The sequence below is a fragment of the Pezoporus flaviventris genome, unplaced genomic scaffold (assembly GCF_033815535.1).
Source record: "Pezoporus flaviventris isolate CSIRO_AGI_PZ_B2104156 unplaced genomic scaffold, CSIRO_AGI_Pfla_v1 ptg000040l, whole genome shotgun sequence".
In the NCBI taxonomy this organism is placed as follows: domain Eukaryota; kingdom Metazoa; phylum Chordata; class Aves; order Psittaciformes; family Psittacidae; genus Pezoporus; species Pezoporus flaviventris.
The window spans coordinates 1,188,413-1,211,593 of NW_026892588.1; the positions used below are offsets into that span (position 1 = coordinate 1,188,413).

General features: G+C 42.9%; 2 protein-coding genes across 2 annotated transcripts in view; both read right to left on the minus strand.

Moving 5' to 3' along the window:
* AMER3 (APC membrane recruitment protein 3) overlaps positions 1 to 11,954 on the minus strand; it is a 35,810-nt gene extending 23,856 nt beyond the window's left edge. Inside the window, exons 1-2 of the mRNA XM_061465387.1 lie at positions 11,805 to 11,954; positions 1,302 to 4,343 (exon numbers count right to left, since the gene is read on the minus strand). Coding sequence (XP_061321371.1) covers positions 1,320 to 4,322 — 3,003 coding nt within the window. The 5' untranslated portion in view covers positions 4,323 to 4,343; positions 11,805 to 11,954 and the 3' untranslated portion in view covers positions 1,302 to 1,319. The remainder of the gene's footprint in view (positions 1 to 1,301; positions 4,344 to 11,804) is intronic.
* PLEKHB2 (pleckstrin homology domain containing B2) overlaps positions 1 to 23,181 on the minus strand; it is a 476,827-nt gene that overhangs the window by 313,058 nt on the left and 140,588 nt on the right. The window lies entirely within an intron of this gene.

The window sequence follows — 23,181 nt, forward strand, 5'->3', positions numbered from 1 at the left end:
CTATAATACTGACATCACAGGTAATATCACTGCTGACACATGGTGGCATACAGCAGCTGCCATATCATACTCTGCACTGGAAAGTGCCCCAAGTCCAGGAATGTCTATTTGTGATATGTCTTTTACAGTATCAAGATACAGTATGCTACCACTTCTGACAGCCATGCAGCTATGACTCCCTTTTCTGTTTCTACCAGAAAGCAACTCCTCAGAATTAGAATCCCTTTGTGTTCCTGCCTTATGAAGGCAGAGATATTCTTAGCAGTACCCTGTAGATTAATATTCCCAACAAATTACAAATATCAATGCAATGCATACATTGATCTGCTGTTCTAACCCTAAAAAGCTGTGCCTGGCACTGGTTTCTTACACACACTGGCTGTGACCACAAACCTTTCCTTGCCTGCACTGAATTTCTAATTTCAGAAATAATTATTAGGATGCTCAGGGGGCTGGAGCTTCTCCCAGATTCAAGCTGAGAAAGTTGTGGTTGTTCAGCCTGGAGAACAGAAGCTGCATGGAGACCTCACAGCAGTCTTCCAGTATCTGAAGGGCACCTATAAGAATGCTGGAGAGGGTCTCTTCATCTGGGACTGGGGTAATGGGTTTAAACTTCAACAGGGGAAGTTCAGATTAGATATAATCTGGAGAAGTTACAGATATAAGAAATATATCTACGTATCTTCTATATATAAGATATATAGAAGTTAAGATACAAGGAAGGAGTTCTTTACTGTGAGGGTGGTGAGGCACTAGAACAAGTTGCTCAAAGAAGTGGGAAATGCTGCATCTGTGGAAATGTAAAGGCCAGGTTGGACAGAGCCTTGGGTGAAATGGTCTAGTGGAAGGTGTCCCTGCCCTTAGCAGGGGGTTGGAACTGGGTGATCTTAAGGTCCTTTCCAATCCAAATCATCCTATGATTCTAGGGTTTCATGACCTGGTAGTCAGAAATCTGAGCTGAAAGCTGGCAGCAGTCTGTGGCTGGCAGCCCATATCCACCAATGTTGTTCCAAACTGGAGTGAGAAAGGAAAACTTCTGCCTCCTTCAGCTGGTACTAAAACTGCTGCACCTCGGTGGAAGATGGGGCTTCAACCTTTGTATGGGACTTGTAAGACTCATTCAGTGTGATACCTGCTATACGAGGCTCCCGGTTTGTGCATTTTAAATTCCAGTTACTCTTAACTACCATGGTGGAGTGTTGGAAACAATGAAACTAAGAAACTGAGAAACCCTGAGTAGGTATCAGCCTCCAACTGTTACGGGTTTCACCTTTGATTTCAGACTTCCCCTAAGCACTCACCTTCTCAATGCAGATGTGTTACTGGTGGTTCCTCCCTGTCACTGCTGTGTCTGGGGTCGATGCCTCTAGGTGAGGGGACAGAGCATTCAGCTGAGCCATGCCCCTGCAGGGAGTCTCTGCATAACTCCACAGCCCTGGGCTGCAGTGCTTGGGCTCTTTGGGCTGCACCAGGTCAGGATGAGGGATGGTGGAGCTGCCTGAATCTTGCAAGAAAGTAGCAGGTGTGTCTGAGCAGACAGACTTAAAGAGAGGTAAAAATGTTGGTCTACTAAGAGTTGTAGCAGGGGCACAGTCACTTGGACTGAGGTCAAATGTAATGTCTTTTAAACAGCAGAGTGCTTGATTATTTAGCTGGGCATATTCAAAGTTCATCTTGCTTCTGGTGACCTTGTCTAGGATTTTTGCTCTACTTTTCTGATCTTCAGAGTAAATTTGCTCCCCGTTTTGCTTCAAATGATACAGACTGCCAGATTGGGAACTTGTCTCATAGTTGTATTGGTTTGTGCTAGGAATACTGGAGTATTCTGGATTTTGGGCAATGCAGTTGCATTCATTTTGCAGCAGTAACTTGTTTTTGTACTGAGATATCTTACGAATGATATTGTTCATTTCATTCCCAATGCATTTGTCTTCCAGGTGCTTGTTTTCATAGCTGATTTTAAATGATGCCACTTGTGTTACACAGTGCTCTAAAAGCTGCACTATGTTAGGGCTGCTCTCTGTTGGTGTGGGGCTAATGTAACTCTGAAAGTGTCTGAGAGTCAGAGGCTGCAGCGGTTTGTCACAGGAAATAGAGACAGAGTGATACATTGGTTTATTTCTGTCCTCCCTCTCAAGGGGTTCTAGGAGTGAGGTCGCAGCAGTCTTGTAGGAGTAACACGATTCTACTTCGTTATTGTCATCTAACAGAGGGTTTTCAGAGCTCTGAGAGCCACTCTCTCTGCTCAGCTTTTCTGGCAGTGGGGTTTTATCTCTGGATGTCTCACATCCGTCTGTAATTGTCATCTTCTCATTCTCAGTTGAAGATGTCTGCAGATTGTCTCTGTTACCCAGTGACTGTGGTGTGTAGTTTGGTGCTCTGGTAATTTCCACATTCCCAGGCACTGTAGGTGAATCCTTGTGGCTATTCCCTTCCCTTCCTTGGAAATCCAGATTAGATGTGTTCGGACAAGAGTCTAGGCTGTGGTCTCTTTCAGCAATGTTTTCTGAGGAAGCCTGGGTTGTGTGCTTGCTTTCATCCAAGGGCACACATAGGTTAAATGCATTGGATTCTTGTTTGCTTGGTTTCTCCTGCTGAGCTTCTGTGCTCACTTTCTGCTCTGGACTGGGGCTGGTTGGGATTGGTGAATCATTAGACTTTTCTGGCTGTGAGTGAGCACTCTGAGGAGAGTCAGGGGAGGAAGCGAGTCCTGCATGTTTACGCAGCCAGTTTATTATCCCCATGGTCAGGGAAAGCTCAGTATCACAGAGCTTTAGCAAACACTCTTTGCCTTTCCATGTGCTGTGGAAAAAACCCTGGCTGATAATGTCTAGAGCCGGTTGGGAAGCCATGTTCTCCTCAGCTCCAACATGAAAGCTGTAAATGGACAAAGGTATTTCAATGGCTTGTTCTGAAAAGCTTTCAGATGCACACAGGTCATCGTCTAAGACTGAGTTTATTTTTACTTCATTTGGGTCATAGAAGAGCTCATAAAGGGCATCTCCACTGTAGCTGTCTCTTGGAAATCTACTTGGGACCCCAGGCGTCTGAGCTTCCTTCATTTCATCATCTTGTCCAGGAGAGAATGAATCATAGTAGCCCTCATCACTTGTGGATATGGATTCCTGGTTGTCACTTTTTGGCGTTCCTGTTTCTGTGGAGCTCTCTTTGGAATTGTCACCGTCTTCATCAGGCGACACTTGAGGGATTGTCACAGATGCAGCAGCCTGGCTTCTAGCCGTTTCCATGTCAGGACCAGGTACCTTCCGTACCTTCTTATCAAACAGAGCACTCTGATGTAGCCTCACTGATTTGTTGATGTTATCCCAGAATTTTGCAAATTCAGCCGTCTCACTCTGGCCAGGAGAGGCCAGCTGCTCCACCCCCCCTTGGAAAGAGCCCATTACAGGGTTGTCTTTGTGCTTGCTTCGCCTCAGCAGAACTTCCTTGCTGTTCTCCAGCTCCAGGTGAGCAGAGCTCTCATCAGCAAAGATTTCCCCACAGCCAGTGAGGGAGTCAAAGCTCTTCAGAGAGGCAACATCTTCACACAGGGTGTTGCAGCAGTCATAGGAAGAGTCAGACTGTATCTCACTGTCTGAGCAGTCTTGGGACAAGCAGTCAGCTGCAAAGCTTTCTCCAGACTTGAAAAGGTAATTCGCAAGGCTCCCAGACAACTCACTCTTGCTGGCTGGAGAAGACAGATTCTTGTCCTTCTCCACCAGGAACGTGAGGCTGTCTGGTTTGTTTTTTCTTATATGGAATATATCTCTGAGCCCTTTCTTAGATCTCTTGAGGGAAATCCTCTTTCTGGGAATGGTTTTTGCGACAGCTGGTACAAAAGGCATCTGTGGCACAAAGTTCCTGTAATCGATCATCTGGCTGCTGCATGCAGACTGGCTGGGACTGACCAAACACTCTTTCTTACTGCTGGAGCTGGACATCCCTGAAAAGCTGATGCTGTTCACAAGCCGGCCTTTACCCTTTCCAGAAAAACCTTCCTCACAAGCCCTACTGCTGGAGCTGCAGTGCTCTGTTTTGTCTGCCTCAGCAACACAGTCATGGGTTTTACTCTTCCTTACAAGTTTGTAGGAGGACCCAGATGATTTTTCCAGGCTGTGGTCACCAGCTCCATTCCTTGTTGCTCTGGTAGAAAACCTGTAGTTCTTGTGTGTGGCCAAACATGCCAGCTGGACTTCAGCTACACTTTGGTTTCCATTCAGAGCTGCTGTTTTGTCTTTGCTTATAGGAACTGGGAGCACTGGTGGCCCTTTCTCATGTTGCACACTGGATTTTATGAAGGTCTTTCCCCTCTTGAGCTCCATCCTGCTTCTTCACATCTGTTTCTGTAACAAAAGCAGCAGCAGAAAAATATTGTGAGGTTGGTGAAAAAGCACTTGTAAACTTCAAAAACAACTGGACAACAAAGTGATGGGTATTAAACATTCATTAATAGAATGGGCTTGTCACCAGAAATTTCCATCACTGAGTCATGGCATTGCATGAGAAACTGGAGGTACATTGGTAATGGTTGGAAGATCCTTTCCTGCCTTGTATCAGCTGCAATATTGCGTAAGTCAATGAAGTTACATAAAGAAGAGGGTATGCATTATGGGTTGGTCCTGAGGCTCAGAGAACATTTTGTCTGTTAGAAATGAGGGGGTTTGGGGTTTAGGGTTATAATTTCAATGGGGCTTTTAACCAGATAGATGTCCTATTCCAAAAGTAGAAGAGGCATTAATAAAAAGCAGTGCCTGAGGAACTCAAACATGCAAGTGTGTGTGCATCAGGGAGGCAGCAGTTCATAAATCACAGAATCATAAAATAGTTAGGGTTGGAAAGGACCTTAAGATCATCAAGTTCCAACTGCCCTGCCATGGGCAGGGACACCTCACACTAAACCGTGTCACCCAAGGCTTCATCCAACCTGGCCTTAAACACTGCCAGGGATGGAGCATTCACATCCTCCCTGGGCAACCCATTCCAGTGCCTCACCACCCTAACAGTAGAGAACTTCTTCCTTATATCCAATCTAAACTTCCCCTGTTTAAGTTTTAACCCATTACCCCTTGTCCTGTCACTACAGTCCCTAATGAAGAGTCCCTCTCCAGCACCCTTGTAAGCCCCCTTCAGATACTGGAAGGCTGCTATGAGGTCTCCACGCAGCCTTCTCTTCTCCAGGCTGAACAGCCCCAACTTCCTCAGCCTGTCTTCATGCGGGAGGTGCTCCCGCCCCTGATCATCCTCGTCACCTCCTCTGGACTTGTTCCAACAGTTCCATGTCCTTCAATCTATGTCTTTGAGGATGACAAAGAGCTCAAGGTGGATCAAGCTGAGAAAATGGATCAAACACTTGACACATGGTGCTCACTTTATGTTAAATTGATCCTTACCTATGAGTAGAAAATCCATAAACCTTGGTACTACTGTGGAAAGCATGCTGAAACTGAATTACTGAATTTGCTTCCTCCTGAGCATAATGCATCCTTTTCTGCACTACTGCTTTTACTGTAAAAGTCAAAAGTGCCACACTGAAAATCACTGTTAACTATGCCAGAAGTGTCATTTCCAGTTTAGAAAGGCCGGTGTAGCACACAAGGCATTTTCACATTGAATCTGCATTGTGTATTACTTAGCTGTTTCCAAAAATACTCTATTACCTGTATCAATGCCAATTTTGAACTCTGCCTGTATGGTTTAGTACTGAATCTGGTTTATGTTCTCAGAAATCTAATTAGTTATTAATTATTTTAGCTATGACACTTTCAGTTTTCCAGCAGTTATTCCGTTGACCGATCTGATCCTTTCCTGCCTTGTATCAACTTGAATATTGAGTAAACCCATGGAGTTACATAAAGGTAGGTCAGGGAAGAAGCAAGCACTTCCTAAAAGCTGATAGAGAAACCAGATTTTTACTAGATGGGAAGTAGGAGAAAGCCTCCAAGTCCTATTCATGAAAGAATGTGCTTGGATCTTTCCTTAATAAAATCTCAGTTAATGATTTATCTTGTTTTGAATTGTGTAGATGTAATAACAAAAATCATTTAGAGCCACTGAGCTCTGCACCACACACAAACAACACAATGCTATCTCTAGCACTCCTTGACAAACCATATGTAACTGCTCTGATGAAATGAAAAATTACCAATACTCCCTTGAGAACAATCTTTGATCTGATCTAAGGATCCAGACCTACACACAGTACAAAGACAGCCAGGGAGATTTTAAATTCAGCACTAAGCCTAGCCTTCATACACCCTGAAAGTACAATTTAGAGCAGTCTTTAGTGTGCCTTGGACTATAATAGCTGTCTGCAGCCTCCAGAGGCTTTCCAGTTGCCAGGAGCTGCTGTGAACAGCAACACTGAGCAACAAACACCTTGCAGGCTATGGGGAGTTGTGTCCCCTGCAGCTGGTCCCCAGCAGGCAAATCATTGAATCAACCAGGTTGTAAAAGACCTTTAAGATCATCAGATCCAACCGTTACCCCAGATCAGTGACACCCTGTTTCTCAGAGAAACTGCAGTCTAGCAGGTGATTAACAATATTGGCAAGCACACATAGGTCAGTGACAAAAGGTAGAAAAGGTAAGGGTAAGGTGTGAATATTTAACATCAGGAGTATGGCTGCTATGGAAAACATGGGGGCTGGTTATAGGTAGACATCTATCAGTGTGATTGAGATGTTGGCATGTTTACTTGCATTAGGAGCTGCATGTGAGTATTTCAGTGCCTTCTTAATGAAAGCCAGTAAACATTTTACTACACTGTCAGGTATCTAGAGTTCACTGATGCTGCAGGAAACTTGTTTTGCATATATAGAAATAGGTCACTGGGACATGATTATAGTCCTCTTCTGAAAAGCAAGGTGTGATTGAGAAGAAATTCAGTGTGCAGAACTTCATCAGAGCTGTGAAAACAATCAGAAATAGCTGCTGCAAGACCAGGTATTAATATCCCCAAAATAAAGTGTCTAACATCTCAGTCCTTTGCAGTTGTTGATGTAGGTAATGTGTCCCTGTGGAAAGTACTGCTGCCGAGAAACTCCTTAGAGATCTGTGACAAATGGCAAATGCTAGTGTTACAACAATGTTAAGTAGGACTCTTTGAAGCCCTATAGCTATTTCTGCCTATTCTGAGTATTAATCAAGGGTCATTTTTGTAGGAAATTGCATACTTGGAAAATTTTTCTGTAGGAACATTCAAAAGGCTTTAAAGGTGGATTTATTTTATTGTCAACTATGAAAATTGTTAAAACTAAGAATTCTGGATGCCATTAGATAATATTTTGAATAAAGAAATCTTTGATCTGAATTCTGTCTCCTTGATATGAAACACAATTGAACTACCAGTTTGATAAATGGTTTAGAACTAGTTTGGTAACTGAGTCTAGAAACTTCAAGGCTTGTTCTTCTCCTGTCTGCTTTTTATAGATTAGGTGAACGGTTTTATCATGAAAGCCCAAATGGCCTGAATAACATCTGTCCTGAAAATATATGTAGTATAATAATGTTAGCTACACTTATAGTAGCCTACTGTACTTTTTGAGTTTCCCCTGATAAGAAAGAAAAGGTGTAGGGTTTTTGTTTGTTGTGTTTTAAAATTTTATGTACATACAGTCACCAACTTTGTATGCTGTTTAATGTCTCTAATACCATATATTCTTCTTCCCATTTCCTTCAGGATTCGTGCCAGTCTAATTAGTATCTATTTCATTGTGTCATCCTGCTTATTCTAACACTATCGCAGCTTCAGGAATCTTCGCCATTAAAAATGTTACTAAGTAAATGAACACCAAGAAGGGGAAGATCTCCTCAATCAGCTCTGACTGCAGAGCCTGCAGGGTTTTTAACAAAGTCATCTCAGATGTTGTTTTGTAACTTCCCTTCCTATGAGTTCCTTTTCATCCTCATGTGCTATCCATTATCAGTAAGCTTCTTTCCAAATATAGAACAGAAATATTTATGCAATGCCACTCTCTTTCTATTAGTACTTTTAGCACTTTTGGTTGTAGTGGACTATACCATGATACCTTTTTTTTTCTCTCTGCAGTGACACAAGTTTTATCTCTAACCCCAGAAGTGGTACCAGTGAAGTTAGAAACATACTGAAGTGCTGTAAGGGGAAGTTATCCTCCAGTGGTTATGTGAAATCCCATGAAAAATAATTCTAGGCATTTAACAAATGGTCCATATTCTCTGGGATTTCTTGACCCATGCACCTGGCTACACTACTGCCTGTCTCTGGTCTCCTCTTAGACTTAACTTGCGGTATATCCCTTCTTCCACAAGGATAAATAAAGAGTATATGAGGGACTGATTTCCACCTTTGCAAAGGAAATATATTTTGTAATCACTGTAAAGTAAAACTCTGGTAGTCAGTCTACTAAAGCTAGGTTGTTCTGTTTTCAATAGGCTCTGGGTGTTTTCTTTGTTAATGTTACTTATGGAGCACATGTTTAAATAGAGGACATCCTTGGATCTTACATGGGCTACAGTTTAATTGTCATTTACAATGATCTTAAGTGCAGCAACACTGAGACTTCCCATCTACAGTAAACAGTACAATTATCTGCTTTGTTCATACCAGCTGCTCACTTTTAGGATTTCACCAGTATCTAAGCAGGCAATTGGATCTGGAATTTGATTTTGTACTATAAATGAAAATACAGTTTTGGTTTAAATTTGGATAACATTGCTCATGCTCAAACATACATCATCTGTGCAGGCTGTTTGAGTCTTTTCATAAAACCAGGTTTTACTGTGTCTGTTATTCATCTAGAAGTAGATGAAAGGTTTAGAATGGGAAGGTGAACTCATTCCTGTGGGCTGAGGAGACTTGGTTTTAGGACAGTTCAGTGCAATTGCTTATAGTTCTGGGTTATGAGGACCTGAACAAGACTGAGTTAGGTAACTGTTCTGGTTAATAAGTGCCATATTCAGATGGCCTAAATTCTACCTAAGTCCAGGACAGCAGACAAAGGCCAAAGAGGGGTGCAGCTGAGCTGGAAGCAGGAGGAATTTGGGTGGAGGCAGTATTCAAACTGACCAAATATTGCCTCTCTTGTATGGGTCAGGGAAGAGGGGGTTCACATGTGCCAGTACCCATGGCCCTCAAAGCTTTCTGCTAAGCTGAGCTGTCTACAGTTCTCCCTCTCTGGAGGAATGGGGAGAAACTTTCTTTGTATTTTGGGCTTATCTCACAGTAGAAAGGTTTGCTCGGGTTATCTTCAAAGGAAAGGTAAAATAAATTGTACCTTTATGTGTCAGTAGATAAAATACTGGTCCTTTTGGGAGTAACTCTAAGGAAGATCATCTTATTGGAAAAATAGAAGTATCTGCTTCACTGGGGTTGCATACATGGAAATAATAGTGTTACGAAGAGGACATTCAGAGTAACACTGGCTTCAGTAAGCTTGGCTCAGAATTACTTTTGCTTAAGTAGAAAGAATATGACTAAGGCTCATTTATTACCAAATCTTATCAGCTCTCTGACTTGGACACTCCTACTTGTTTCTTTGATGTGTAATTTATATATAATTGTCACTCTTGGAGATAGGAATAAGCAAAATCCAGAATATAGCTGTTAATTTGCAGGGGAGATAGGAGTGCTTTTTCTGCTTCTTTACATTTATATCATTCTTAAAATTGGCAGGTTGTGGAGATGGTACCTTGCTGTCTCTTGCTAAGCAGAATTCTGCTTGGCACTTGAAGCCTTAATTTCACCTCCCTCCAAGCATTTTGCCTTTATTAAATGAAAGAGTTGGTAAACCTTGCATCCTCTTTTAGGTTTTTTAATTTTAAAAGAAGGAAAATCTCCATGTGGGTTGCTTTTATGTTTTAGGATACAAGTTTGGAACAAGTCCAAAATCCTTTTCCCACAAGTGGCTTTGTATCAAACTTAAGATCCTGAGTATCAGTGTTGCCTTTGAAAATGTTACCCCTGCTTTCCAAATAAAAATGGTAGCATAATTAGGTTTCCTGAAAACATATCTCTGCTTTGGGCATTGGGGCATGTGTTATGCTTAAAATGGATGCACTTTAAGGCAAAATGTTGGTTTTTTTTTCATAATTCTTAAGAAATTCTATAATGGGAAAAGGAAAGAAGAATGGAGCACTCTGGGAGGCTCTTCCTTCTTATGCCTTCTATACCTTGGGATGATTTCTGCTGAGCATCAGTTGGAAGTCTTACAATGCAAAACCAAGCAAGCATGAGGTGGTGAGAGCCACAGCTACTTTTAAACTCAGTGGACAATGCTAATTTTTAATGCTTAGGTTCTAATCAATCAGCAATGCCTAAAGACCACCTGGTGCTCGCAGTGAAGTGGGGAGAGGGATTTGTTTGGAATAAGACTGCTTATTTTCAGTCAAAAACCTTAATTCTCTATCTCAGAAAAGTTAATAATGGAAATACTAATAATCATGAACATGCATCCCATTCTATTAATTTGATTTTTAATTGCAAAGCAATGAAATCTGTCCTTGCTAGAGCACAGTGATACCCTGTTTGCAGTTACTGTAACACTGCTTCTCGTAACAGTAAACTTAATAAACAATAAACGTAACAGTTCTTATGGTGAAAACTAAAGAGGATTTTAAAGCAAGGCTCATCTTCTCACTTAAACTTATTACCCTGCTAGTATCTCATCTCCATTAGAAAACAGAAGAGAACAGGGTGGAAAGGCTGGAGGATGTAATCACAGACGTCATGATTCAGGAAACAGAAGACTGTTTATTTTTAAAGATGCCTGTGTGACACACAAACCTGCATTGAGATCATGCCTCTTGTGAGGAGTATTCTCTTCATCATCCTTAGTGGCTGTATCTTATCATTTCCTTTAATCATTTGTCTCTCTTGGGTAACTCAGGATGCCTAATTATTTGCATATACATTTAGGTCAGGCAATGGTTTTCTCACTAGGAACTGGCAAAAAGTACATTGGTGTGATTTTCTCCAACCTTAATTCCCCTGAGCACACAAAGTAAAATCTTATACTCCCCGGCAGAATGCTAGAAGGATGTGTAGTTAAATGCTTAATCTTACTAGCAATGTGCTGTAGGGAAGCCTGACCCTTCCTTTAAGCCCTGCCAAGTGTTCCGTGGAGCTCAGAATTTTCCGTAGTAGAATTAACCACGTTTCTAGTCCCAGCATCCTGACCTGCTGTGTGCTGACAGGAGGGGTCCCTGGGGGACAGCAGCACCCACTGCTTCCCCCAGCCCATTGTGGGGCACCTGGTGCTTTCTCCAGCTCTGTGGGGGGTGTGTGGTAGGGTGGGGTGGAAGGAGGCTGATATCATGACAAAAGGAGACTCGTTCTCTGCCAAATCCCCTGTGCCCATCACACAGTTTTCTTCTATACCTGAGGCTGAAAGAAATGAAACTGCTTGAAATGTTCCAATTACACCATATAAAAGGACAGCACAAACTCCTTCCTAGGGACCTATCAGATCATCACTCTATTGCTAGGACAAGGCAGCTGAGCAGAAATTTCCACTGTGTACCTGAGAAGGAAACAGCATTTTTCACTTGCTCCGACCAGCAGCCTGTTGGCACCAGGCAGCTAAGTGTTAATGCTGTCAGCTTTGGCTGTTTTCAGTAATTTATGGCTTCAAAAGGAGATAGGATGTGCTTTTATATAGATACAGGCACACATTTGTGAGATGTATGGAAAATTAAGTAAAAAACAATGCTCCAAAAATGAGCAGTCATCCCGAAATAACGGTGCCTCGGAGCCGCTGCAAGTGTCAGAGCAAAGGAAATGCCATTGCACCAGGGCAAACAATAAGGTAGATAACAAAAATCCTACTCACCATGCTTTATCACTGAGCTGAAATCCTCTGTCTCCAAGCCTTGCTACTAAGGCTGGTCTTTATCCAGAGGCTCCTGTGATGCTTTTCAGATTCTGAGGGGCTGGACCACTGCTGCTCTCTACTGTTACTCTCCACCCCCTGTCTTTTCCTCCTCCTTCTTCCTTCATCCCCACCCCCTCATTCCTCCTGCGTGTAGCTTTTTCATACCTTACATAGATTTTAGGCTTCCACACGTAGCTTGATTTAGGAAAGATGCTTATTTTAGCTATCTGCTTGATGTCATGGAAATGCCTCCATTGCTAAGGAATAAAAGCCCAAAAGGTAAGTGCAGGAGTCCTGAGCCAGCATTTTGGTTCCTCTCCATATGATTGCTTATTTTATAGGGAGGAACACATCCAAATTAATTTAATTTCTCACTTTATCTATTTTTTGCTTCTGGCTAGGATTCAGGAAAAAGCAGTCCTAACATGTTCTTAGGCTAGTGCATTGTATGCAGATTATTCAGCTGTGTCACCCTGTGTAGGGCTTTTGTTAATGCCTAAGTTAGAGGGGATTTCACGTGAGAGCAAAGTGGTCTAAGGGGAGAGAATGAATATTGCTCCTGTCCAAAGCTAGGGTGCCTGGTGTTAGCCTCATATTGCCTTCCACAAACATGATTTATTGCAGTCTTATTGCAGTTAGTCCAACTTCTGCTTCCGTGTGCAGTGAAGTCAGTATCTGAGGTTACTACATCATTCTTTTTATATAGATGAGTTTATTACTATCACAAACACCAGAGCTTTAATTTCACAAAAACATAAAGCTGACATCCTTGCCCAAGCCCTTTCCCAGTGAAGGGCTTCATATCTTCACTGTCCATCCCCATCCACTCTCCTCCGAGTCCTTCATATCAGTCTCTCAAAGCCCCAGCCTTCTCCTTTCTGCCTGTTGAAACACCTCTGCTGGGGGCATGATTAGGAGCCTTTTAAAAGCAAAAGTGTATGCCGTGAAGCAGTGGCTTAGTCCGCTTCAGTAGCTCTCCTGGGAGCTGCAGTTTAGAGCTGTAGTCTAGGACGAGGCAGTAGTTTGTGTGCAGACTGGCGTATCCACAGATACTTTGCCCTTCCGATGTAGGGGCTAATATCACTGTTGCTCTAACATAGCGAATGGGTACCTCTAACAGGGTGAGACAGAGCAAGTTCAGACAGGTCCAATCTGTGCAGGTATTTAGAAAATAAAACAAAAGCCTTCACCTGCTACTAGAGGCACTTTTTACAAGGGCATGCAGTCACAGGACAAAGGAGAATGGTTTTAAACTGACAGAGGGGAGATTGAGATTAGACATTAGACAGAAGCTCTTCCCAGTGAGGGTGCTGAGGCACTGACACAAGGTGCCCAGAGAAGCTGTGGCTGCCCCATCCCTGGCAGTGTTCAAGGCCAGGCTGGACGGGGCTTGGAGCAACCTGCTCTAGTGTGAGGTGTCCCTGCCCATGGCAGGGGGTTGGAACTGGATGAGCTTTAAGGTCCCTTCCAACACAATCCATGTGATTCTATTATTCTGTTTGTTCTCATCTTCCTATTCATGGTGTGCTTTAGCTGAACTTTGGAATTGGAGGAGGGAAGGAGCTTAACCTTTTGTGATGTCTAGGCTTCTAAAGCTGAAAAATCAGCCAGCTAACCTTAAAGGAAGTAGAACAGAGTGTTCCTACTCTGAGTGCCAGCCAGTAAGTAATTCAGGTGTCCCTGATGATAGAAACTGGAAAGTTACATCTTGGAAAACACCCCAGGTTCAATCCAACCTGCAATAAGTAGAAAGCCTTTATATAACTTCACTAAAAAACTGGTGGGAGGAAAGAAGCTGTGGATGGATCCTAGTAGCTCTACCAAGTAAATTCAGACCAATCATGAGAGAAAATACAGTAATTACAAATAGATGGGATAGTTTTTATTCTGCATTAAGTATTTGTGTTAATGCAGGAGGAAGCCTTTCTTCCTGGTGGGTCCAGCTTTTCGGGTAGTACATCCTTGCTCTGCAGTGATGTCGCTTTTGAGAACCTTCGCTTTTGTGTAGTCGCTTTGGACTTTGAAGTCCTTTATTCAAAGAAACACCAAGGCTTGTTGGAAGTGCTGGCAGACATGAGGTCACTTCTGGTGCTGATTCAAGGCTGATGGCTGGTGTTGGTGTTGTCTGAGCAAACCTAGCAAAACGAGAGGTTTAGTTTTTAGTTGGGAATTACTCAGGCACAACTTCTGAGCTGACTTTCTGAACTCTGAAGTGTAGGCATTAAAGGTAAAGGTACGTCAGAAAAGATATATCCAAATACGTTATATGAAGAAGGAAATACCCAACAGAGAGCACTTAAAATTGCATTTGAAGCCTAACTGATGTTCAACTCAAGCGCCATCAGACAAGCCATCCTCAAAGATTTAGAGAAGAGAACCTGGTCAGGAAGGAGCTCATGGCTCCAGTAGTGTTTCAGGTAGATCTGGCTATCTTCAGAACAGTCTGCTGCTCCTCAGGAATTTGGAAGCTCTCATATCGATGCCCCTTTTCTGACTAATAGCACCTATTGCCCCTTGGCTGGAGGAGTTAGAGGAGATCACTTTAGACCTGGGTGGTTCAGACCTGTTCATGATGACTCAGATAAAGCAGTTCCTGTGATGAGAGAATTCTGGCTTTTAGAATGTTTACTGTAGGATGTCTGTATGGACAAACATTTCCATATTCAGGGCCTTTTATTTCCCTTCATCAAGAGAAGAGGCCTAAATCCAGTTGCTACCCATAGCCATAGCCTGCATTAGCCTAAATCACATTCTCATTGCATGCACTGGTAAGCACATGGTATATTGAATAGCAGCTGAACCATGGTAGCCCTTATGCAATGGAGCTTTTTTCCTATATAGTTCTCTTGGTTCAAAAGGTAGCTTGGTTCAAAAGGTTGGTTCTTGAGAATCTAATCATCCCGTCTGATTAATTCAGTCTGTCCAGAATTGTTTTGGGCATCAATGGGCGTAAAAGTGAAGGGAAATCAGAAAGCTGTAAATGAGGGGCACATAGAACAGCTGCCATCTGTTTAGCAAAAGCACACAGCCCTTGGCATGGGGAGGGAGGGCCCTTGAGAAACGAGGGACTAAGGAACATACAGTCACTGGTGTGGCCAGAGTAGGGCAGCAGGGATCCTGTATATCTAATGAGGAGAACAGGGGAAAGGAGTAGAAAAATCCACATAAGAGACAATATGGGAGCGCTCTTTCCCACAATATGGGAGGGAGTTTTTAGGTTTAGCAGGCCCAGCCTGCCAGAACTTGGAAGCCTGCATCTCCCCAGTGTGGGTAACATATGTCTGCATGACATGATTGAAGACAACTATTAGCATGAGCAACTCACAAACAGCAAACTATACTACTCTTTAATTTTCTGTCATGGAAGAAAGCCTTAGCACATTCCTTAACCCCAAGACTCTGAACAAAACTGTTTGCTGAGATAGCTTTATTTGTTTCCAAGGAATTACTTACAGAATGAATTTGACCTAGGCAATTTCCTGCCAGCAAGCTAATGAAGAGTCTAACATCTCCAATCCAGTTGAGCTTTCTGCTCACATCAGCTTAAACTTAATTATTCAGAGATTCTTATCAGTATTTCTTGGTTTTGAATGTCATAAAGAACTGGTAATGGGATATGGATCTTTTCCTTTCCAGATTGCTAGCAGGACTGGCCTTGGTTGAAGGGAACAGTCTTTGCTACTTATCTACTTCCCATGACTGGCACTGCATTAATTGCTACTCTCAGTTACTTGGTGAACTAGTGTCTGCTGCAAAACCTAGGATTGTGAATTGCTGTTAATAACATCACTACTTAGCAAAAGGAAATGGAAGGATTTTTTTCCACAGTTTTCTATAAGTCTATTCCACCTCAACATCTCCTGCCTGTCTTCCCTGTGAGGCACTGTTGTTGCCATATTTGCTGCCCAAGGGGGTGAGGTGGAGCAGGTAGAGTTGTAAGAGCCCCTTTCAGTACTGGTATTAAAAACCTTGGCTGTCCTGCCTGCCAGCCACGCTTGGGAGTGCCAATAATGATGCTCTTGAGGGCAGAAAGGAGTGCTGAGTGCCTCCAGGATGGGGTGGGATGGATCCCCCAGCGGGATGGAGGAGAGAATTGCAAGAGTAAAATTGAGACAGTTCATGGGTTGAGATAAAGACAGTTTAATGGGTATAGTAAAAGCCATGCACAGGCAAAGGAGACCAAGGAATTCATTCACCACTGCCCATGGTCAGGCAGGTGTTCAGCCATCCTCAGGACAGCAGGGCTCCATCATGTATAACTGTTATGTGGGAAGACGAACACCATCATCCAGATGTCCCCCTTTCCTTCTTCTTCCCCCAGCTTTATATGCTGAGTGTGACAACATATGGTCTGGGATATCCCTTGGGTCCATTGTGTTCAGCTGTCCCAGCTGTGACCCCTCCAACTCTGTGTGTACCCCCAGCCTGCTCGCTGGTGGGGTGAGGAGCAGAAACAGGCCTTGGCTCTGTGTGAGCACTGTTAAGTGATAACTAAACCATCCCCGTATGATCAATGCTGTTTCCAGCACAAATCCAAAACATACTAGCTACTATGAAGCAAATTAACTCTATCCCAGCCAAAACCATCACACGAGGCAAGAATACCTCCACTTTATTGAACTGCTGTTGTCATTAACAGATGCCCCATCTCAAAGGCAAAATAACCATTCAGCATAAAGCATGGGGGATGGCAAACTGCACTATTCCATAGATATCCCAATGCTACCTATAAACAAAATTTTCTGAGCTTCTGCTGGGGAAGATGCTATTGTAATGAGTTGAGGGAAACCTATAGAAATTTTTAATCACTGTTTTGTATTACTTGGTTTCCCTGCTTAATTTATATTGCTCTCTGCCTCAAGACATACCATTAAGGCTTTGTTAAAGGCTCAGCCAGGAAACTCAAGAAAGAGATAGAGGTGTAAGTAGCCAGAGATACACAGATTCAAATAACAGAGACAGGACATCAGTGAAGGAGAAACTCAGTGGCTCTAATGGGATAGTCTTTCAAATGCTGAAGTTGGGATCAAAGAAAGGCTAAAACCAAAAAGACCTAGATAAAAGTGAGTAGTTAGATGAAGTTAGTAAAGGGTGAGTGCAATAGCACAGAGGCTCAGATCTACATGTACAGTGATCCTGAGCTGTGAGTAGGAGAGGCTGCTGCTCCCATTGCTGCCTTTCACTGTATGCTTTTATTTAGTACCTCAATGGAAAATAGTGTGTATGGCACAGAAACACTGGCTTGGTCATACCACAGAAGATTGACTTGTCACAGGATCTTGCAAAGGAGTCCTCGTGAGTAGGATGGGGGCCATGAATCCAGTCACAAATCCTGTTCTGAGGGAAGACACCTCTTGGCCGAGTTGTGTAGTTGGTGGGACCGGGAGGGAAGAGAGCACTACAGCCAATTTGCTAATGGCAACAAGTAGCCTCTTACTGTACGGAAAATCCCACTTGCCTACCAAGTCTGTATTTAATACAGGCAAACAAAAGAATATTTGGAAGATGGATGATAAATGAAGCCTTTGAAATTGCCAGCAGTGCAGTTGGTAACAATGAGGTTAGAAACGCTTATGGTTGATTTACTCAGTGGAACGTACATTTTGGAAACAAATCTGTGTGTTGGGTTTATGTTATTGGTGGCAATGTCACAAGCTGGATTTCATTTTAAAGTGGCAAATTGTACATCTTAGAAGAGAACAGAGTACACACTTTTAAATGAAGTTTGCTGGCAGACCTGGAGGTAATGTTTGGTGGTGTTTGTTCCTCTTATTCTGCCCCTTTTGTACTACCAGGTGGTAATGACTAACTCCAGAAGCTTACTGCCTGCTGCTGCCTTAACTGCCATCACAGTGGAAGGTGAAACCTCTGACCATGTTCCCTGATGTCATTAAATGATGCTTGTGGTAGGAGTATGACATTACAAGTAAGGTTTTTATGGCAGTGAAATATGACCATTAGTATGTTTTTGCAGCTGCAGTAAGTAAAGCAGTAAAACTAAAGGAACTCAGTTTCTGACAAAGTGCTTCATTAATGTATCATGAGTATTGACAATGCCAAGGTCATCATTTGCTTTGCAGCTGCAAAAATTACCAGCCAGTTCTAAAATACGCTATTTTATGGGTTTTCTAGTTGGCAGGCTATTTAGAGAAGGGTGATTTGTTGAGCACTATTCTTTGGGCTTTATCCTTTCATAGCTTTGGCTGTTACTATCGCTCCGCAACAAAACAGTCTCTCCCAGCTGTCTGATTTTTCATAGAGGGGTTATTAACATTTCTAAGCCAGCTGATATGCCTAGGCAGTTCCCAAGCATATTAAACTGTTACATATTTATCTTACAAATGTGCAGTAGCCATTTTTCCAACCCAGAGCTGAGTGCCAGTGCAAGCCAGCGGTGGCTGGGAGACGGGAGCAGTGTGCCTGAGGAGAGCTGGGAGCCAAGGTCAGCGGCGCTATGCGAGTGATGCTGTGTTACGGTAGGGTATCTGTGCTCTGTTCTTTGTTGCTATGTGTTGGGGGGAGTAGTAAGCCTGTGGAACAGGACACCTTCATTGGGGAAAAGAGATTCAGAAAGTATTCTTGAGCTTTAATACAGAGATGGCAATTTCTCACCTTACAAGTGCACTGCTACAGCTTGCACTTCTGAAAAGGACTTGTGTTTAATACCTCTGTTTATAGGGACCTGGTTTGAAACACCTTACAGGGAGTCTAGTCCTTCTTGAAAATCAGATGCCTTAAGGTGTTTCAAAGCCCTTTTTTATGTTGGTTTGGACTTTTTTTTTGGGGGGGGGTGGAGAAGGCATAAGGAAACTGATGAGTTCACAGAGCTTGAGTGGAAGGTGTATGAAGGAGTATGAAGTGCTGGCTGCCTGGTCATAGCTATACAGTCTGCCTTGTCATAGGTACACAGTCTGCACAGTCATACCTACATAGTCATCTGAAGCATGACAGTGTTTCAAAGAGCCTAGTCCGTTCAAAGCTAGCAGAATGGTATCCCAAAATGGACAGAAACCAGTCAGAAAATGAGTTAACTTCTTCCTCACCTCATTAAATGAGTTGCTGAGTCAAGAATGAAGCCTGGATTCACACGTAAGTGAGTAGTGTTGTCACAGAAATGGTATGAGAATGACAGAGGTATGGGGAACTTGATTTCCTTATTTATTGCTTTAGCCTTAAGTTTTCTGTACAAGAAATGTTGCTGCACCTCCAGACACTCTGTAGGGCAGGATGTCTGTGGTGGACGCCGTGCAAATCAGTCACAGCAGTGCCAGTACTGCTAGTTGGAGCTGGAGGAGGCAGATTTCTCTGCCTTTGGCTCTTTTCTGCTATAGATATTTTCCCTAATGCCACCATGGATCAAATCCAGGTACATCTGCTCCAGACTGGGAAGTGCTGCCCCAGTTAATTAGAAATCACCTAAAATAACAAGGTGCTGCAATACCTAAGTAGTGGAAGAGCCCAGGTAATACGCAGAGAAACATGAGTCAGGGAGGAGGCTAACTCATACCTGCTGTGGTCCTCTTCCCACAAGCACTGCTGCCCTTCAGCACCTAAACAGGTATTAGAAGATGTGGGTTTTTTTGCCTGATCTACCTGATGTGTCCTTCTGCTTCCACCTGAAACATCTGTTGCATTTTTGACGAGTAAGATGCAAGCCTGTCACATCCCTTCGGTGTTCAAGGGTGTGGGGTGAGTGGATCAGCAATGTGTGGCTTATTTCAGAGTTCTCATCTTTGGCCGAACAAAAGCCTTCCATGGAGATGATGCGCCTGTCAGACTGTGATAATCATCTTCATTACTTTCTGTGACGAGAGGATGACCAGATTCATTGAAGCAAACGGGTTAAAAGAGGTGTTAAAATGACACTGCAATTTAGCACCCCAGCAATAGATTGTCTGTGCCCCAGCACCCCATTCAGAGCTGTGGGTAACATGCTGGTGACAGCCCCCCTGTGCGGTGACATGATCCAGGACAGGAGGCAGGGAAGTGGGGAGCACAGCTGCTGCATCTACAGCTCCATGGTGTGTGGGAGCTACTTGGAGTTGGTGCTGCAGCAAGAAGGATGCGAAAGGCCACAGAGCAGCTCTGGAGTCTCTTTTGACTTCCTCCTGGCTTGTGAGCAGTGAGTAGACAGTGCATTTGTGCAATAAAGGAAGAGAAGGAAAGTGAGGAACCAGGAAGAAAAGCTCTTGTTTAGTAAGCATTGGAAATATACTTCTTGACAGAAAAAAAATACTTTGGAAAATGTGAGGATTTATTGTTCCCATTAATACTTTGTGGGCTTTTTCTTTTTGCTGATTGAGTGAGGCATAGCTTGTCTTACTTTATTAAGCACTGGGCTTATAAGAGAGATGCTGGTTAGTTAGAGAATAGTCCAAACTACGCTCTTACACACTGCATATTCTTATTTAATATATTTGCTTTATAATAAAGAATAAATGAACATCCAAAGTCAGCTTTCATGGCATGAAGCAATTGATTGCACACTCTCAGATTTACGAAATCCTATTGCTTGTACCTGTGTACTTGTCCCTGCCTTTGAATAATTTCTACACCTCTTAGCCAGGTTTATCCTAATTTAAGAGAGTGAGAGAACTCTCAGAAAATAGTGCCTTTTTTAACAGGTTTAATGAAACTAGGTGGCAAGCTAGCAGAGACAGACCATTGCAGTACCCCCACTGGGGGAAAAGGGGCTGTGAAAGAAACTCTGCTTCTCTTAGCAACCAAAAAACCAGCATTTCAGACAGGTAAACATCTTATGTACCAAAAGCAGTTCACCAACAACAGATTACAAAATCTCAGAGAAGCTGGCCTTATTACCATGCTTAAACTATTTATGTGTAAATCAGTGGGGGAAAAAACCCACCTGCTAAGCGCAATTGTTTATAAGCTTTAATGCAGTAGTAAATAAATGTGAGAAAATGGTAAAAACCTAAATATGAGAGATGCTTTTGGAAATCCTAGTTGTTTTCCAGATTCACAGTGGGATGTGTAGGTAGCCCTACCACTCCTGTGAAACCCATTTCTCCCCTCCTCACTGCACAGCTGGGTAGCTGGGTGAATTAATGTGAAGGTCTCTGAAGCGATTCCAGTATTTTCTGGGTTCTCACAGTCATTTGACCAGAGGCTGTCACTCAGAGCACTCAATATTTCTGTGCAGAAATACTGAGGGTCAGCCAGCACAGCTATGTGATTAATTGAAATACCAGAGACAGTGTTACATGTATACTAATGCCTTTCTGCACCGTCACAGTGTGCTGCCTGATAGTGTCACTGAGCCTGTTCTGACCTTGTATTAATAATTTTGAGGTTTATATTTCTGTTATCTCCTTTTATGTTTTGAAGAAAGCTTCCTGAAGTCCTCAGTCAAAGGAAATGAATGTTAGAAAACGGACACTTTGCTTGCACCACGGCAGGCTTGATTTCGTGTTCCAAAGGTTCTCCTGGGGATGCTGTAGTGTCTCAGCAGGGAAGCCTTCTGTCTGAAAAGAAAAGCTTGTAAAGTGCGTTTCAGAGATGTTAACAGGCAAAGATGTCTTTGTTCTGGCTGTTGTAAAAGGCTGCCTGTATTTGGTACAAATACAAACAAATAAAGAGACTTTCCACTAGATGGCCCTTCACATCAAACATTGGGTATGTTTCTATGTAAACATGGGAACAATTTCTTGGCTTTGAATCTCACTTTAAGCTTTGTCAGCAAACTTTCTATCCTCTCATAACTCAGTTCTCCTCCAGTCCTGAAACTGTGCAGCCCTGTTCCTGCAACCCAATTCCTACATTCAGTTACCTTGTCTTTTCTTCCTGTCAGCCTGTACTCAGAATATGTATGCTTAACATCCTGCCTTCTCATATATGAGAGCTATATAAGCGGGTGTTAAATGTGCTTTTTATTCACATATAACAAACTGAGAGCTGGGACTTATGAGCAAGGTTATCATGGACATTCATGAACAAAACAGAAATGATATTATAGCCTTGTCATTAGTCTTGTTGCACCTATTCTGCTTACAAGTTTTACATCAGGCATGATTTCCTAAGGGGGAAAACCACACAGAACTGACATTACTCTATTAACATTTAAAGAATTGCATTAATCCACCTAAGCTTTGACTTTGGTTGAAGAATTTTGAGAGCAATCTCTCTGATGATTGTGCCCATGACAAGCCAGCAGAAGGCCACTTTTGCAAGTCTCTTCCTTGGGATGTGGTAAAGAATACTTCCTTGTATTTGTTCCTCCAGGTCACTGCTGTTTGTCCAAATGACACCTTCCTGTGCTGCTTGTATTTTGCTGAGGCTGCTTAGTGTTAAATTGCTGGATGCTTGGCACAAGTCTCATCTTCCTGCCAGGAGCTCCATGGAGGTAAACTCCATTCACACACAGCTCTTTCCAGTGCTAGTTATTCCGAGGTCAACTCACATATTATTAGTGGTACAAAACCACTCCAGAGCTTTTTATGTGAACGTGTGGCACAGACTGTGTCCAATTCTGCTGGTGTGCAGGTGCTTACAAAGGGAGTTTCACCAAGTAGTTGAACAGGAGTTAATGTGAAACAGGTCCCTGGTGTAAACTTGATGCTTCGTGCACGAATGGCAACTCACAGCAGTTGCAGGAAGCACACAACAACTTGAGATGGAAACAGGCCTGAGGAAGAGGCTGAGACCAAGGGTAAGGTGTTGCTTAGACTGGGTGTATTTCAGGTTGTGGTAAGGAAGGGGTTGAGGACTGGGATAAAAGGGTGTGTTTGGAGAATTTTGTGTCCTGCCTCAGTGCAGCCCATAGAGCCCATTGCAGATCTGAGTGCTGTTGCTGTCCTCTCAGTCCCTGCTGCTAATAATGGTATCCCAGCTAAGTGGGTTTGGAAACATCTGTGCTGAAACAGAAGCAGAAGTTTTCCTTCAATTCTGTGAAGTGACCCATGTACTTTGGGTCTTAAACTGCTGCAAAATGTGGAATAGGCTCAGGACAATTTGAAGCAACGAGTTACTTGGCCGGAAAAGGGCAAACAGTGATGTGAGGTACTAACAACTGATGCAGTAAGGTACGTGTAGGGGGCATATATCAAGCAAAGCACAGAGGGGTTAAAATGTTGAAATTAAGTGATGATAACCATCAAAAGCAAAATAAGGAAATGTATCTTAATGTGTGCTTTTGTGAGTAGGCAAGAACTGGTGCCATCACTGGGAAGGAAATGCAGCAGGGTAACAAGAATGCAACTGAATATTGATGTGGGCCCTGGTGAGGGCTCTTTGTTTCACTGTGCTGCCTTCAAGGGGCTGGAATCAGTTTTCCTTGCTGCAAAGGGTGGTGTTGCTAAATGGTATTAAGATAACATAA